The sequence below is a fragment of the Rhododendron vialii genome, chromosome 6a, assembly GCF_030253575.1.
Source record: "Rhododendron vialii isolate Sample 1 chromosome 6a, ASM3025357v1".
NCBI lineage: Eukaryota > Viridiplantae > Streptophyta > Magnoliopsida > Ericales > Ericaceae > Rhododendron > Rhododendron vialii.
The window spans coordinates 35,534,247-35,549,530 of record NC_080562.1 but is presented as its reverse complement, the minus strand read 5'-3'; the positions used below and the strand labels follow the sequence as shown (position 1 = coordinate 35,549,530).

Here is a 15,284-nt window from a genome sequence, read left to right as displayed (position 1 = left end):
TGTGGTTCTCGAACTAAAGATTTACTATTGTTGGTAGGTAGTATTGTAGATTTTTAACAGATGTGCTTCTTGGTGTGGTGATCGGAGATGACGCATATATATTGAGAATTGTATATTGACACTATTTAACTATCCTCGATCACCACATATGAGCTCATGTGGGTGGAGTCGGATGTTTTGGCTTATGGTATGTATTTGGTGGTAGATGATGATGGCTATGGTGGCGCGAGGTTGGTTAGTCCGAAGGGAGGGAGGATCGAGGGGTTGTATGGTAACTTAACCATGTCATTTAATGAAACTTCTACTATTATTATTTTATCCCTCTCCACCTTTATATACACCTCACACCCGTCCTCAAGTAAATCCTTTCAATCGACAAAAGCCCTAACCCTAGCTCTCGCGAATCCAGCACTCGATCTGATCCGTAAAATCTCCGGCCCCATTCACCATGGGTTCCAAGAGATCCGACTTCGGCGATGGCGCTAGCCCTGGGTCCGTCCTCTCTCTCTCTCACACACACACACACACAAAAGAAATTTGTATGCACATATGAATTCTATCAACGCCTCTACGTTTAGAGCGTTTCTTGCCTGTTGCTGATAAGGTTTTCTTTGTAATTTACAGCAAGATTTTCATTGGTGGGTTATCCAAAGAGGCCACACTAGGTCAGTTATTTCTTCTTTCGATTTGAATTACTCTCACAAGTCACAACTTCGTAAAGCATGTATGCGTGCGTAGAAACCGTGTGGTCGGTGGAATTTTCGGGTATTCTACAAGTGATTTGTGTGTCGTTTACGTAGTGTGATTTGGTGATTGCGGCGGGGTGCGGTAACTATTCCCGTTTGATTTTACTTTCACGGTTTCTCCTGTTTGTAAAGTATGCATATGTGTAGAAACCCTGTTGTTTAGGGGTATTTTTGGGCTATTTGTAAGTGAGTTACGTCGTTTCCATTGCGTGATTGGTGATTATGGGGAGTGCAGATCAGTTCACAAAGTACTTTGGGACCTACGTATATCTGCGTAGAAACCGTGTTGTATGGTGGAATTTTCGGGTATTCTATAGATGATTTGTGTCGTTTCCATTGTGTGATTTGGTGATTGTGGCGAGGTCCAATAATTATTCTTTTGATTGTACTTTCTCATGTTTGTAAAGTATTTATGCATGTGTAGAAACCCTGTTGTTTGGGGGAGTTTTTGGCTATTTTTAAGTGACTTATGTGGCTTCCATTGCGTGATTGGTGATTATGGCGAGTGCAGATCAGTTCACGAAGTACTTTGGGAAGTACGGAGAAATAACGGATTCAGTGATAATGAAAGATCGGCAAACTGGTCGACCGAGGGGTTTTGGGTTTATCACATATGCTGATCCGTCTGTTGTTGATACTGTTATCGCTGAAACCCATGTCATCAATGGGAAACAGGTCGGTAATAATCTATTAACCTTTCTCTTGAAAATCTATTAACCTTTCTCTTGGAAGGAATTCTGTGTGTGTTAATCTTTATTCTATTGTGGGCTGTGCTCTTCTTGGATGCCAAGAAAAAATGAAATAGAAAAGAAAAGCAAACTGGGAATTTACATATTGTTCTATTCAATGTGTAAATTTCCCAGTTCTCTTTGCTACTTGCTTTTATCTTGAAAGGGGGAAAAGTGCTGTTATTGTTTTCATGTAGGTGTAGAAATATATCCCTCTTGTGTTATCTTTGAAAAACAAGATTTGTGATGCAAACAAGCACTAAATGGTTTGATGAGTGCCAGTTAAATTGAGTTTTAATATCCCCATCATAAGCAATGGAGAACCGGAAGTACTTTTTAGGTTGGTTAGATGTTTCTTGATTAGTACTGATTGCCCTTGACTAGAATTTCTCAATTCGATAAAAACTTCAGAGGAACATATGATGAATTGAATGGTAGTATATGTGTAAGTCATACGGAGTATAATTTTAGCAAGAGCTTTATGCACTTGATGCTGTAGTTAAATTTGAGTAGAGATTGCCCTTTTGAGGAAGGGCTGGAGATAAGTAAAGATTTGATACATAACAATCTTTTAGCCTTTATTCCTTTCCTGTGACATCACTCTGACCGGTGGAGAAATTCTTTATGCTACATCGCTGGGAAAATTAGAAAAAGACTCTCCTCTAAAATGAAGTACTAAGTGCTTTTAGAATTCTCTGCTATCATTTGTCAGTATTGGAGTTTAGCTTGATCTCCTTCCCATGACATCAGTCTGGCGAATTGAGAAAATAAGTCACCTAAAAATATAAAAATGCATATCACTTGAAGACATGAAGTTCTCCTTTTTCCACCCATTATTCTTCTGTTTGAAGCTAGATTGCTAGGGCAGAATTAGAAATAATCTCTCTGTTGAACACAATATATATATATATATATTGATAAGTATATTAGAACGAGACATTAAGGGAATGCCGCCTGTATTAAAAAAAAAGAAGGCCAGAGACAAAAAGGCCCTATACACCTCCGAGAGAAAAGAAAAGAGCAAACCAATCTAAAAACAGATTAATAGAAGGATTACAATCTCTTTTCTCCCAGCTGTACAAACTATTCACCAAAAGACTCTTAAGTCTAGCCAATGAATGCTCGATTCCTTCAAAACATCTAGAATTTCTCTCTCGCCATATAACCCATATTAAGTACTTTTTAAAATTCTCTCCAATCATTCCTGGGTATGGGAGCTTAGCTAGCTCTTCTGACTCTTCTTCCCACGACACTGTGACCAATGGAGAAATACTTTATGCTACATCGCTGATAAAGTCACTGAAAAAGGAAATAAGGCATACTGCTTTAAGATTGAAGTTCTCTTTTGTCCACCCATTATTCTACAGGTTGAATAGAATTCTTGTCATATAATTGGGTTGACCTTCATAGTGCATATCGTAACTCATATTAGGCTTTTCATTCGATTGTATCTCAAATGGATTCTAGTTTTCGCCAAGAAAACTTGTCATAGTTGGTGACATTTGGATTTTCAAGATTGCTGCAGAATCTTAAAAATGTAAATGGGCATTATAATGTTATCGCATGCATGATCTTATGTGAGAAGGTTTAGATATTGCAAGTTACGTATTTTAAAATTCTGAGCAGGTTGAGATCAAAAGAACAATTCCAAAAGGTGCTGCGGAATCCAAGGATTTCAAAACAAAAAAGATTTTTGTTGGTGGGATACCAACTTCTGTTACTGAAGGTCTGGGATTTCATACCATTTTTTGTTTGAAATACATCGTATTCCGTTAAAATTTTTGGTTACCCTTGCTGATATTATGTTATTAAACTTGTTTCCTGTGGCCCTCCCCCTTATTTACAGATGAGTTCAAGAATTTCTTCTCGAAGTATGGGAAGGTAGTGGAACACGAGATCATACGAGATCATGTTACCAAACGCTCCAGGGGTTTCGGATTTATTGTATTTGATAATGACCAAGTTGTTGACACTGTCCTTGCCAATGGAAGTATGATAGATATGGAAGGGACACAGGTAAGTTCAGTCCTGTGGGTCACCATGACATCTGATGTACAAAGACCTATTTTTTTTATTTTTATATCAATACGAGATTATGTTCCATCTAAATCCGATAGTTAGATTATTGATGGATCCCATTTCACTCTGCTAACGTGTAATTTTACTTAACCCTGAGGGATAGATGATCAGTTCATAGACCACACCTAGGGAAGTGGAGGTCTTAGTTTCAATTGCTCTCATGCGATTCTGCATCACTTAAAAAAAAAAAACTGTAGATTTGCTAGAACCACTTCTGGGTATGGTTAGAACTTGAACTTTGTTTAAGTTAGCAGCTTGCAGGTATATTTTTTTCTCTTGCGTAGCTGTCAAATCCTAGGTTAACTTACTTCTTTGTTGTAGGTTGAGATCAAGAAGGCTGAACCAAAGAAAACCTCAAACCCAGCACCTACTCCTGCTTATGGTAGTGATTCTAGGGGTCGAGGATATGTTGATGATTTTGGTGGCTTTGGCAACTCTTATACCGGGTTTGGCAGCGGTGGTTACGGCCCTGCTTCTTATAGGAGTTTTGGTGGTCTTGGCGGTAGGTTTGGAGATTATGGAGTATATGGTGGCGGCAGGGGTAGTGACTTTGGTGGGCGATATGGTGACTTTGGTGGCAGTGATTACATGAGTTATCGAGGTGAGCCTTCCCTTGGCGGTGGCTACTCTAGTCGCTTTGGTTCCTACGCCGGAGAGTTCGGTGGGGGATATGGTGGGGGTGGACTTGGTGCATATGGCCGCGGAGGTGGAAGCTATGGCAGTTATGGCGGCTCAGGCTCTGGTGCTAGTTACGATTCTGGCCCTGGTGCTGGTTATGGTGGTGCAGGGGGGCTTTATGGAAGTAGGGCAGGATATAGTGGCAGTAGTCGTTACCATCCTTATGGAAGGTAGATTTCTAAGCTTTTCCTATAGGAGGGGCCACAGTGTTGCATCTTCCAGTTTGGACTTCATACACTTAAGCACTTGCTGCAAGAGGGGACACGCTAGAAGATCAGAAGAACCTTTAGCTTTTTTGTTTGTTGATGAAATAGACAGCTGAATCTAGACCACCAATCTAGTTTATGCCTTTGATTGTCTGCTCTAGATAGACGTCTATGTTCTTATGAAGTTTTTATTAGCTAGATCTTACCAGTTGGAGCTGTGTATGTACTTTTTTTGGAATTATCCTAGACTAGTTGCTGCTTGTCATATTTTTTCCCCTTACGTCTAGATTGCTTAATATTCGTCTCAAATTAGTCTTATTGCATGCTACCTTGGGTTAGGCGGGGTAACTTTTTGGGTTCTAGTTAGTAGTTACCTTATTTGGTCTTATGCTTTTCTGCTGCATAACTTATCGTGCAATAAGAAGCACGTTTGGTATATAATTGTTTCGTAGCTTAACCTGATGGTGCACTACATTGTATATTGTTGTACTAGCCAGTGTCAGAATGATTTATCGTTCAGGCCTGACGTGCAAACTAGGATGTAGACTGCATAGCTTTTAGGCTTAATGTCTTGGTCCTTTATTTGGTGCATTTTGTGATAGAATTGTAATTTATCGAGCTGACTTATTAAAACAGTACATAACTTATTAAAACAGTACATATGGTGGATATCTCACTGGGTTTTTAGTGCAGAAGGGCAAACTAGGATCTTTGTGGGTAACAAAATTGGCTTGAAAAGCAATAAAGCTGCTTTGGAATTTTGTGTGCTCATTGCGCAGGTGGAGTATAGAATTTCAAGAAGCTAAACCAAATAGGTTCATCTTCCCTGTTTGAGATAAATTCACGGAAAGTCTTTCACGTCTTCAGTTTTGGTAATCGTTTCGTTTGCATATTTGGTTGAATTTTCTTCATGTTGGCATTGTTATCTTTTTTGAGGAACTGGAGTCTTCAACTTGTAGGTAATCTCAGACGTATAGTTTTTTATGGTTTATTGTGAGATTGGCCTTCGTATAGTGTCTATGCTTTCATAATATTGACAGTTCGTTGTATGATTTATGTGGGTGGGTGGTTGGTTGGTTGGTTGAGCATCGTTGATTTTCTTAATGAAATTGCATCAAGATCCCAGTTGTTTCCTCGAAAGTAAATTTTAACTCTAGCTTGAATATTGTCGCAAGTATTGATTGTGGTTGCTCTTAGGTTTCAGTTGCTGCATTTTGGTGTTGATTCTATTAGTTTTTTTGCCATGGAAGTTATCGGGTTTTTTTTTGTTCTCGACTTATCTTTGTTTTCATGGCTTTCATAGCTGTTTAGCTTTGAAACCAGAAATAACCGGGTTTGTTATCCTTTTGGATTGTTTTCCCCCCAATTATTTCCGATCACAACCAATTGTAGCCTTTGGTTAACTGGATGTTGATTGTTCCACAGGGAGTAAGTTAATTTTTTCTGCTATAAAATCCTCCGTTTATATATCATCAACTCACTGACTGAGGTTGCCGGATTTGGGTTTTGACATTTTGTTGAGGGGTTTAAGAAAGCCTTTTTTCGGTTACCAAATCTCTTCGCGTGATATAGAATTTCTTAGTAGTTTAATGGAAAATGGTAAGGAGAAACTCAATTATCTTCTTATTTCTTCTTCTCTTTTTCATAGATGGGTTGCTTTAATGTTAGGACTCCAGTTTTAGGAGAAAAACGGATGATACTTGTGCCTCAAGTTAGGATTCCAGTACCTGAATGATGGTCAGCTACTTATATCTGTGTTTACAAGTAACCTGGTCTGTATTTAAAATTAATATTGTTCTATGAATGGTCAGCTACTTATATTTGTGTTTACAAGTAACCTGGTCTGTATTTGAAATTTATATTGTTCTATGGATATATTTCCATCTTCTAACAAAAGGATTGAGTACGGAACATTACTCCTCTACCCGACCCCGAGATCTCGAATTCTTTCTTGCTCTGGCCTTCATCTTATTTTTATTTTCTTCAAAAAATTAAAAATTTTGGTTGATGTTTTCCACCATTTTACTCCTGGATTCTTGGATCTCAGATATTCCCTGTGGTTTGCTCCGACTAAATTTCCCTATAGATGATCTTGTAATGACACCATTTTACTCCGGGACTCTTGGATCTCAGATATTCCCTGTGGTTTGCTCTGACTAAATTTCCCTCTAGATGATCTTGTAATGATAAGCTTGTTTAAAGTTATCACCGTACATAAAATATTGAAGCACGAAACCATGTTATCCCGGAAGAAAGAAAGAATAAAAATGAAGGCATAGTAGTGAAGAATGCCTGCTGAAGTATAGGGTAGAGATTACTCTATTTCTTCCAGAATTTATTGATGAATAAGAACACGACTCTCATTTCACCGATAGGCTATTTGCCTATGTATTACATTCGACATTGGGCTTTATTGTTATGGCTTGGATGTGATTGCCGCACAAGCTTTTATTTTTTTCCTGAAAGAAGCAAACTTCTTGGATCTTATTCCGGTGTGATACTAACTCAAAACTTATTAATGCTTGGTGGAATCGATATTGTCGGGTGGGTAAGGTGTTATAAAGAAGTGCCTATGGTTGGGTGGGGGAGAAGTTACCTCCTCGATAGGGGGGAGAATCGGGCCAGCGCAAAGGGCCTTCTTGGTGGAATCTACGTCATCGGGTGGGGAAGTTGTTATGAAGTGCCTATCTATGGGCGGGGGAGAAGTTACGCACTCCTCAATTGGGGGGAGTCTCGGTCCAGCGAGGAAGGCCTTCTCGGCAGTGGCATGATATCCTGCAAGGTCATGATCGGGTGCGGCGAATACAGCAACAGGATCGGGAGCGGAGAGCAAGGCGCGATTGCCAGCTGCATTGGTAGAGTAGACAACACAGGCTGCGAGCAAAAGGAGCATCAACATGAACTTAGGATCCATGAATTGAATCGCCAGCCAAAGAAATGCAAAATGAAAGGTTGTCTTGAAATTGGATGGTTGTTTTTGTTGTGAGTTCGGATAGCGAGGGTGAGACTCCGATTTATATCTCGATGGGACGGAGCCGGTGGCATGAAAGCTTGTTTGGACCATCATGTGGTGCTTCTTTTGGTTTGAGCCGGTGAATGTGAGTAGATTGAATGTTTAGATGGGTGAAGTTGACGACTAATCAAATGGGGTGTTTTCTTTTGTAGTTTTGGTTCATGTGCTTGGTTTTGGTTCCAGATGTATCTGCACTCCCTGGGTGGATTGGGCTGTTAGGCTCGTGCAAATAGAATTGCACTTTCTCACGGAAATATTTGTGGGAAGACCTTTACCAAAATGATGTGGCCAAGACATTTTAGTTAGGGTTGCTAAACGGAGTTCGAGCTCGTATTCTTTCATTAAAAGCTTGTTTAGGATCGACTTGTTATGTAAGCAAACTAAGCTCAATATTTTTTTTTTTGGAAGCTTGTCAAGTTATTGAACCGAACTTGAACAAGGTGCTACTTGGCCCTTTCGGCTTATGATGTAAAAAAGATTTAAGCTGCTTGAGATCAACTCGTGTTTGGCTTGATTGAAGCTCGTTTGAGATTGGCTTGCCTCATAAAAAGTTAAAGCTCAAACTTACTTTTGAAGCTCGTTACGTTTTCAAATCAAGCTTGATCAATTACATGCTCGGCTCATTTGGATCATTTATCTCCCCTATTTTCCTGTTGGGTCCATCATATTTTTGGACTAGCGAATGCCCGTGCCTGAAGGCACTGCTCAAACGATCAGCACATGCAAATAAATTATGAACTCACATGCAATATATCAACTCCTATTCAATGAATCCAACTATGCAAAAAACAATAACCTAAGCATATACATTGACCTGTTTAACTTAAATCAGCAAATAAAGAACAAATAATTTTCTAATCCCTTTTGCTAGAACTTTAGTATTTCTGTTTAAGAATAGAAGAAGAAAAATAAAAATTGGTCAACCATATAAATCATCCACCCATTAGAGTAACACAACATAAAGAACTAACAAACATACCTATAACATCATCAACATAGAGAACTAACCAATTGTACTCCACAGTATAGTTGAATCCATAAGTTGTAGATTCCCAACTGCATAATAATAGTTATATTTTTTTTAATAAACAACTACATTCACTATGAAGCTTTGTCTATCTTCAAGACTCCTACAAAGCTGCTTTCAACGGTAAAATAACTCCAGCCTTCCATCCGTGAAATTTCATCCTATCAGAGTCAAACCAAAGCTTTGTAAGAAAGCAACAGACATATTAGCTTCCAACGCAAATAGCATCTTATTAGAGCAGATAGTACACCCAATTTTTAAAAAATAGAAGTGGAAGCATACCCTCGAAAAGTATTCAAGGCCAGACCTCTACCACTTAATCATGCCTAGAAGTGATTCAAATAAAATTATGAGAGAACTCGAATTAACATGAATTCCTAGAACTTGAAATCAAATCTCACCATCAAAAGAGTATTCGGTTCACACCTAAAAGAAATAGACACAGAGGCACATTGATTTAACCAAGAACATGTAAACTTTTGAAGCTGAATTTTATCCTTCTATATTTTCAAGACACAAAACTCTAAAGCAAAATTTTCCTCAAATTGTGCCCAAAAGAGAGTAGAGAATAGAATCATTTATCGAGTTGTACTCAAAGCTAAAACAATAAAGTAATGATCGATGCCATATAAAAGTCAATATAGCACTTGATTTCAATGGCGTCCATAGCTTTCCCATTCACAACTTCGGGAATTATGTTCGATGGTGTCCATAGATTTTTCAATTCTTCATCAGTTGATTTCATAATAATTTCTATACTTTTGGGAAATAAGGTCAAATTCTATTTTATTTTTTATTTTTATTTTTTTAGACAAATAGATATATTTAAGAGGAAAACCAATGGTAATAGCGTAAGGGTAAAAGAAACCAAAGCAAACTATCAAAAATTAGAAGTAAAATTCACATCTACCTCTCAAACAACTTAATTGAATGACTTACCTATTCAGTGGTGTCCACAACATTTCTTTCTCCATTTCCTACTACCTGTGTATCGATTATAGACTCAATAAATGCCACATCTTACAACTTTTGTTCCTTTTCCACAGGGTCATAAAAACAGGAGACGATATAATGAGATTTTAGGAGAGGTACCTGCAACCGAACAATGAGAAATTTGGACATTGAAAACTACTTTTCCCTAATTAATGCTCCACCAATTCCTTAAGGATCTAAAAAAGATAAAACAAAATGAAGTTTAAAGGAACCATGTATATATCTTGTTGTTTGTGTGTGTTTCAAGGATCTTATACGTACAGTCAAACTTCCATGAGAAAAATGGTGTGCACTCCCCTTTAATCATGCGAAATGGTGACAAAAAGAAATATTTCAGTTTCTAACAAATACTTGGATGCCCCACCTGTTGTTACCACTTACCCGTTGTTGCTATAAAACACAGAGTCATGTGAAATCCTCTGACCTAATTAAACAAGATACCAATGACAAATTAACGAATGTATCCCGACAAAAGTGTGCTGATGAGTTACCTGCTTAATGCCAGAATCATATGCTAGAGACATCTCTAGCTTTTGCTAAAATAAAACACATCAAGCTACAACATAAATTGGATTTTGTTAAGAGTAGAAGAACCCAATATAATTAAATTATTGTGTTACCAAAATATAATTGCGTTGATGTGTTATAAATTTGTTGCGTGAATTTGGTTGGGCTTGGTCCTCAAAAGAATAATTTTCTCTAGAATATTGGTTATTACATACAGTACATGTTAGGGCCCTTGTAAGGAGGTATAAGGAGTAATATAGATTTATCTATTGAAACAATACCATAGGTTATTAGATGGGTTAGTAATATGATTTTTTTATGTACTCAATCCAAGACCCACAAATGAAGAAACCCATAAATGTTGTCCATTGTAATCCAACAAAAGGGGATAAGGTAGCATCATTCCTTCTACATAGCATGATTAAAGTGTAGCAATCGACAAAGCAAAAATAGTAGAAAATGAGCATAAGAAAAACTTAGCCGTTCTAAAAGGAAAAAAAAAATCAGCTAGATCAAACCATCAAAATATACGAAACTCAGCAAACCACCATGAGCATTGACACTACAATGCGATAAACAAAACCCACCAATCTTCCTTACAAACTCATGTCAAGAAACCTGGAATGAAGCATAAATCATGATAAAAGGAAAAGAAAAACTAAGGGAATAAGATCGGTAATAAAAAGAACAAATATGCAGTTTCCACATCATTGTTATTTCTCATACACTAAAGAAAAAAAAAAACTAATTCGTATTTAATTTTTTTTATTGTTCATATTTTCACACTCTCCCTGCGTATATAGCACAGGTTGTATATACTCGTGATTAAGATTAAATAATCATGATTTTAAACTTTCGATTGCGTCGGGCAATGTTAGGATTAATATTCTCACTATTCATCTTGTAAATGGGACACAATAAAACGAAGATACTTGCCGAAAACAAACAAACAAACGCAGAAGAATAGAATCGGAAGCAGTAGTGTAAATAACCAACTAACCTGGAATGGGTTGAAGTAGTGGCATTGGTGGTAGACACGTCGAGGAGAGAGAGCAAGAGGAGGGGTGAAATACTTTTGGTTCTATAATTTTAGTAGAGAGGTAACTTCCAAAAATTTTCCATCCTTTTGGCGATTTCCGATTGTCGAATTGCTTCAATTGGTTTAAAAAAGAAATGTTTGTAATTTGTGTATTGGTCAGCCTGTGCTATCCCACAAATAGAGATAGGTATACGGTCAAATTGTTTCAATTGATTTGAAAACGGAAATGTTTTTGTATATATGCCTTATACTTAAAACGTGAGTATAAATTATGTCTTAATTAATAGGATCCCACAAATTATGCCTTAATTAATGGATTCCACAAATTACGTTGTTTGGAAAGTTATCCCACATTTTAAGGAGTTAGCTAACATACGAAAAATTAAGAAAAGGGAGAGGAAGAGAGAATGGGTTATTCATGATTCTACCCATATAAGCCAACGGTCTAGATTTACGCAGAGGGATAAATCTGGAGCGTTGGTTGTCTTTTGGATTCAAACATAGCTCTGTTTTATTATATAGATTATCCAGAACACAGCTATTCTACAAATCCTTTGATTACAGTGAAGCGGATAATAGTACTTGTAGGTGTACCTCTCTCTACAACTCTTCCAGTACCCGTAGGTTCTATAATTAGTACTTTATATGGAATTGATTATTTTTGACATTTCTCATTGGGAGTGCGGTTATCAATTAGTACTTGTAGGCATACCTCTCTCTACAACTCTTCCAGTACCTGTAGGTTCTATAATTAGTACTTTATATGGAATTGATTATTTTTGACATTTTTCATTGGGAGTGCGGTTTTCAATTAGTACTTGTAGGTATACCTCTCTCTACAACTCTTCCAGTACTTGTAGGTTCTATAATTAGTACTTTATATGGAATTGATTATTTTCGACATTTTTCTTTGGAAATACGGTTATCAATTTGAAAAGTGTCAAAATCACTCCAAAACATAGATTACTTTTTTGAAACTACATAGTTAGATTACTCAATCTTTAGGAAACCACTTGTGAGCTGACCCAGCATATTGTCAAAAGAACACCTGTATATTGTAATACAGGCTTCGTATGGCCACTCACGTATACCCATAAGTTTCGGATACGTGTTCTACTTCCAGAACCTACATCACCCAATCAAGCAGCAACTTATGGGGATACGTGTGCAGGGCCAGATTACGCAAATCTGGGACTAATTTCTATAGTATCTTTCACGCCTTTGCCACGCTTACACGTGAGGTGACGCATTCCCAATGTAGCTGACAAGGAAAATCAAACCTAAACTCTTTAAAGAGAGGCAACCCTTAAGTCTTTAGGCTCATACCACCGGTTCAACGCTCCACACACCTACGGGGACACATGGGCTCTGCTGTCCATGGGAGGAAGTAGCCCCTACCTAGCCCTTGAACGACAACATTTTTTAGAGGAAGAAAAAACTCTTGTCATCCTTATTTGTAATTCTATAGAGCAGAAATTTAATTACGAGAGTCCTAGAAATAAAATTTAATTATGTCTCTTTAGAATAATATGATCAAAATAATAAGATCTTTGCATCGGTTCAAACAGATTTAAAAATGGAGCACTTAATTTTTTAATCATATTTTTTAATATATAAACAATCTAAAAAAAATTAAGTGCTCAATCTTCAATCCGTTTTAACCAATGCAAAGATCTTATTATTCAGGTCATATTATTCTAAAGAGTCATAATTAATTTTTGTCTCTAGGCCTCTCATAATTAAGTATCTATCTGCTCTTTATTTAGGACCCTGTGGAGCAGAAACTTAATTACGAGAGCTCTAGAGACAAAATTTAATTATGACCCTTTAAAATAATATGATCAGAATAATTAGATCTTTGCACTCGATCAAACGGATTGAAAATTGGAACACTTAATTTTTTTAGACTTAGTTAAATTTTGTCGATAAGACACTCATAATCACGTGTCTGCGCCATAGGATTGCAAAATAAAGAGAGCAAGTGCTTTTCTCCCAAAACGTTGCCGTTTTGAGGGGTGGGTAGGGGCTGCTGCCTCCCATGAACATCAGAGCCCCCGCGTCCCACGCGTACATACTTAACACATAAATTAATTTACATGCAGATGTGAACTATCCTCATGTGTAACAAATGTTGAAATAATAAAACTGAATTTGACAATAAGTTTTAACGATAAAAAAGAGTGCAAATAAAGGATACAAATTAAGAACATTCTTTGCAAAGAGAATGAATAAGTAAAGTTATGTGAAACTAAAGGATGCCTATGTCAAAAGACACGTCGAAATCTAATATAGTCTCAACATACATAATTTTTTTTTTGTACCCGTGTGTTTTACCCGTCAAATTAATCTACACATAGAGTTAGTTATAATTTTGAGATGTTTTTCTATTTATGAAGCCAACTAAAAATTGGAAAATTCATAAGACAGTCTTCTGAAAAGGAGATATAGATAAGGAAACATTAGTGTATGGGTAAATTAAGAGGCAATCAATGTTTGGAAGTCAAATTCCCGAGCATATATTACTGTATTCATTAGTTTCGGTTAATATACATGCAAAAATTCTTTTGTATACTGTTAAGGGAAGAATAATCAAACAGCTACGATCTTATCTTAAAGGTGACTGGATGGCTGTAGAGGTGCTCATGCTTGATTGGTAAACAAAAACCGTTTTGTTTTTATAATATAGATTATGATTGTGAAATATGGAGAATAACCTCCATGAACAACTTCCTAAAATCATATAATTAACGATTGGATAACATTTTTAAATTCATTCTAAAATCACTAATTCTTGTAGGTTCGAAAACCCACGTATGGCCATTTTCATGATTGGGAACTTGAGGCTCAGCCAACCAAGGCTTCGTGGGGCCTGCTCCCATTGGAATTTTGTTTTTGTAAACAAAAAAAGTGTTATTTTTTTGACTGTTTTTAATTTCCTAATAAATTGACAAATTAATTCCTTCAAAATCTTGTGTATGCATTTTGTTGTGCCTCTAGGATGAAAACCAAACATACACGAAACACACACAAACACACAGGATATACGTGGTTCTCTAAAATCAGATGCATCCACAAAGGAATCAGAGCAATCTCACTATGAATTGAGACAAGTTATACAAGTGGAGTTTTCTCCTAACTCACCACACTCTCTTTTTGGTGCTCACTGCATTCTCTTTGATTACATTGTTGCTAGCCTCTCAGATCTCACTCTCTGAGATTACAGATGGTTTGCCTGGCTCTCCACTCCTCACCTCTGCACATACACATTCATATATAGGGAAAGTGCGAGGGACGGAGCTAGGATTTTACTCTAGCAGTGACAAAATGTATACTAAAAAAATAAAAATATGCATTGCAATATGTGTTCAAACACTTTGTTCAACACTTCTTTTCTTAAAGAACGAGTCAATTATTTTCTTGACCATGATTACATAACGCATTAGTTTACACAAATCAATAAATTACTATATTTCTTTCATATAGTGCAGGGTAGTCCTATGGTACACACCCTTTATTAGGGGGTGTACCATGCGCACCATGATTTTAAACCATTGGATTTAAAAGTGAATAATCTGGACCATCCATTTATTAAATCAATTAATAAAATAAAAAAATGGCTTAGCAGGTAATAGGCTATTCTCTCTTTCTTACTCTCTCTCCCTCTCCCTCATTTGTAAAATACTACAAATTATATAACATAACCATAATTGTTATGACAACACAAAAAATTGGCATGCCACAATGTGTCGTATCAAAAGAACATTAGAATTGTGCATTCAATATACTTGATATAAAACCAATTTCTCTGTTGTAACTGAATGTACGGTTAACTTGCAACCGCGACACAACAATGACGATCAAAACCATTATTTCGTTATATTTGTTGATTAAATAATCCATGTAATTTTTTGGTTTGATAGGGTTTAGAAAGCCCTTTCATCGGCACCCGAATTCAATAATATAAGGATTTTTTTTGTCTGATTAAGGGTCTAATGATAAGCGATCAACTTCATTCTTGTATCTGGATACATTAAATTTTTTCAATTACGCAGTTGTCGATATCTAATTTTGGTGACAATGCTGAATATCGCATGACTTAATATTCTAACAATTATGATCGATCATTCTAAAATTATACTCACTAATGATGTTTAGTACGGTATTTTGTCGATTATAATTATCGTTAATTGAACATTCCGATTGAATTTTTTTCATACGACACGTTGTGAGTATGAAAATGTCAATTTATGGTATTGTCATAACAAATT

At 36.6% G+C, this 15,284-nt stretch overlaps 1 protein-coding gene and 1 long non-coding RNA gene across 2 annotated transcripts; one reads left to right on the top strand and one right to left on the bottom strand.

The window, feature by feature from the left end:
- The first annotated feature begins 315 nt into the window (after window positions 1-315).
- Window positions 316-4,702, top strand: LOC131329031 (heterogeneous nuclear ribonucleoprotein 1-like). The gene is made up of 6 exons (XM_058362067.1): window positions 316-492; window positions 625-665; window positions 1,258-1,421; window positions 3,101-3,200; window positions 3,321-3,490; window positions 3,875-4,702. Exons 1-6 carry the CDS (start codon window positions 449-451, stop codon window positions 4,403-4,405), a joined length of 1,050 nt encoding a protein of 349 aa, XP_058218050.1. The 5' UTR covers window positions 316-448; the 3' UTR covers window positions 4,406-4,702.
- Window positions 4,703-8,241: 3,539 nt separating this feature from the next.
- Window positions 8,242-9,811, bottom strand: LOC131329869 (uncharacterized). Its single transcript, XR_009200874.1, has 3 exons — window positions 9,732-9,811; window positions 9,570-9,646; window positions 8,242-9,461 (listed from the first exon to the last, which is right to left on the bottom strand). It is a non-coding gene; the product is annotated as an uncharacterized LOC131329869 (long non-coding RNA).
- Between the last annotated feature and the right edge of the window lie 5,473 nt (window positions 9,812-15,284).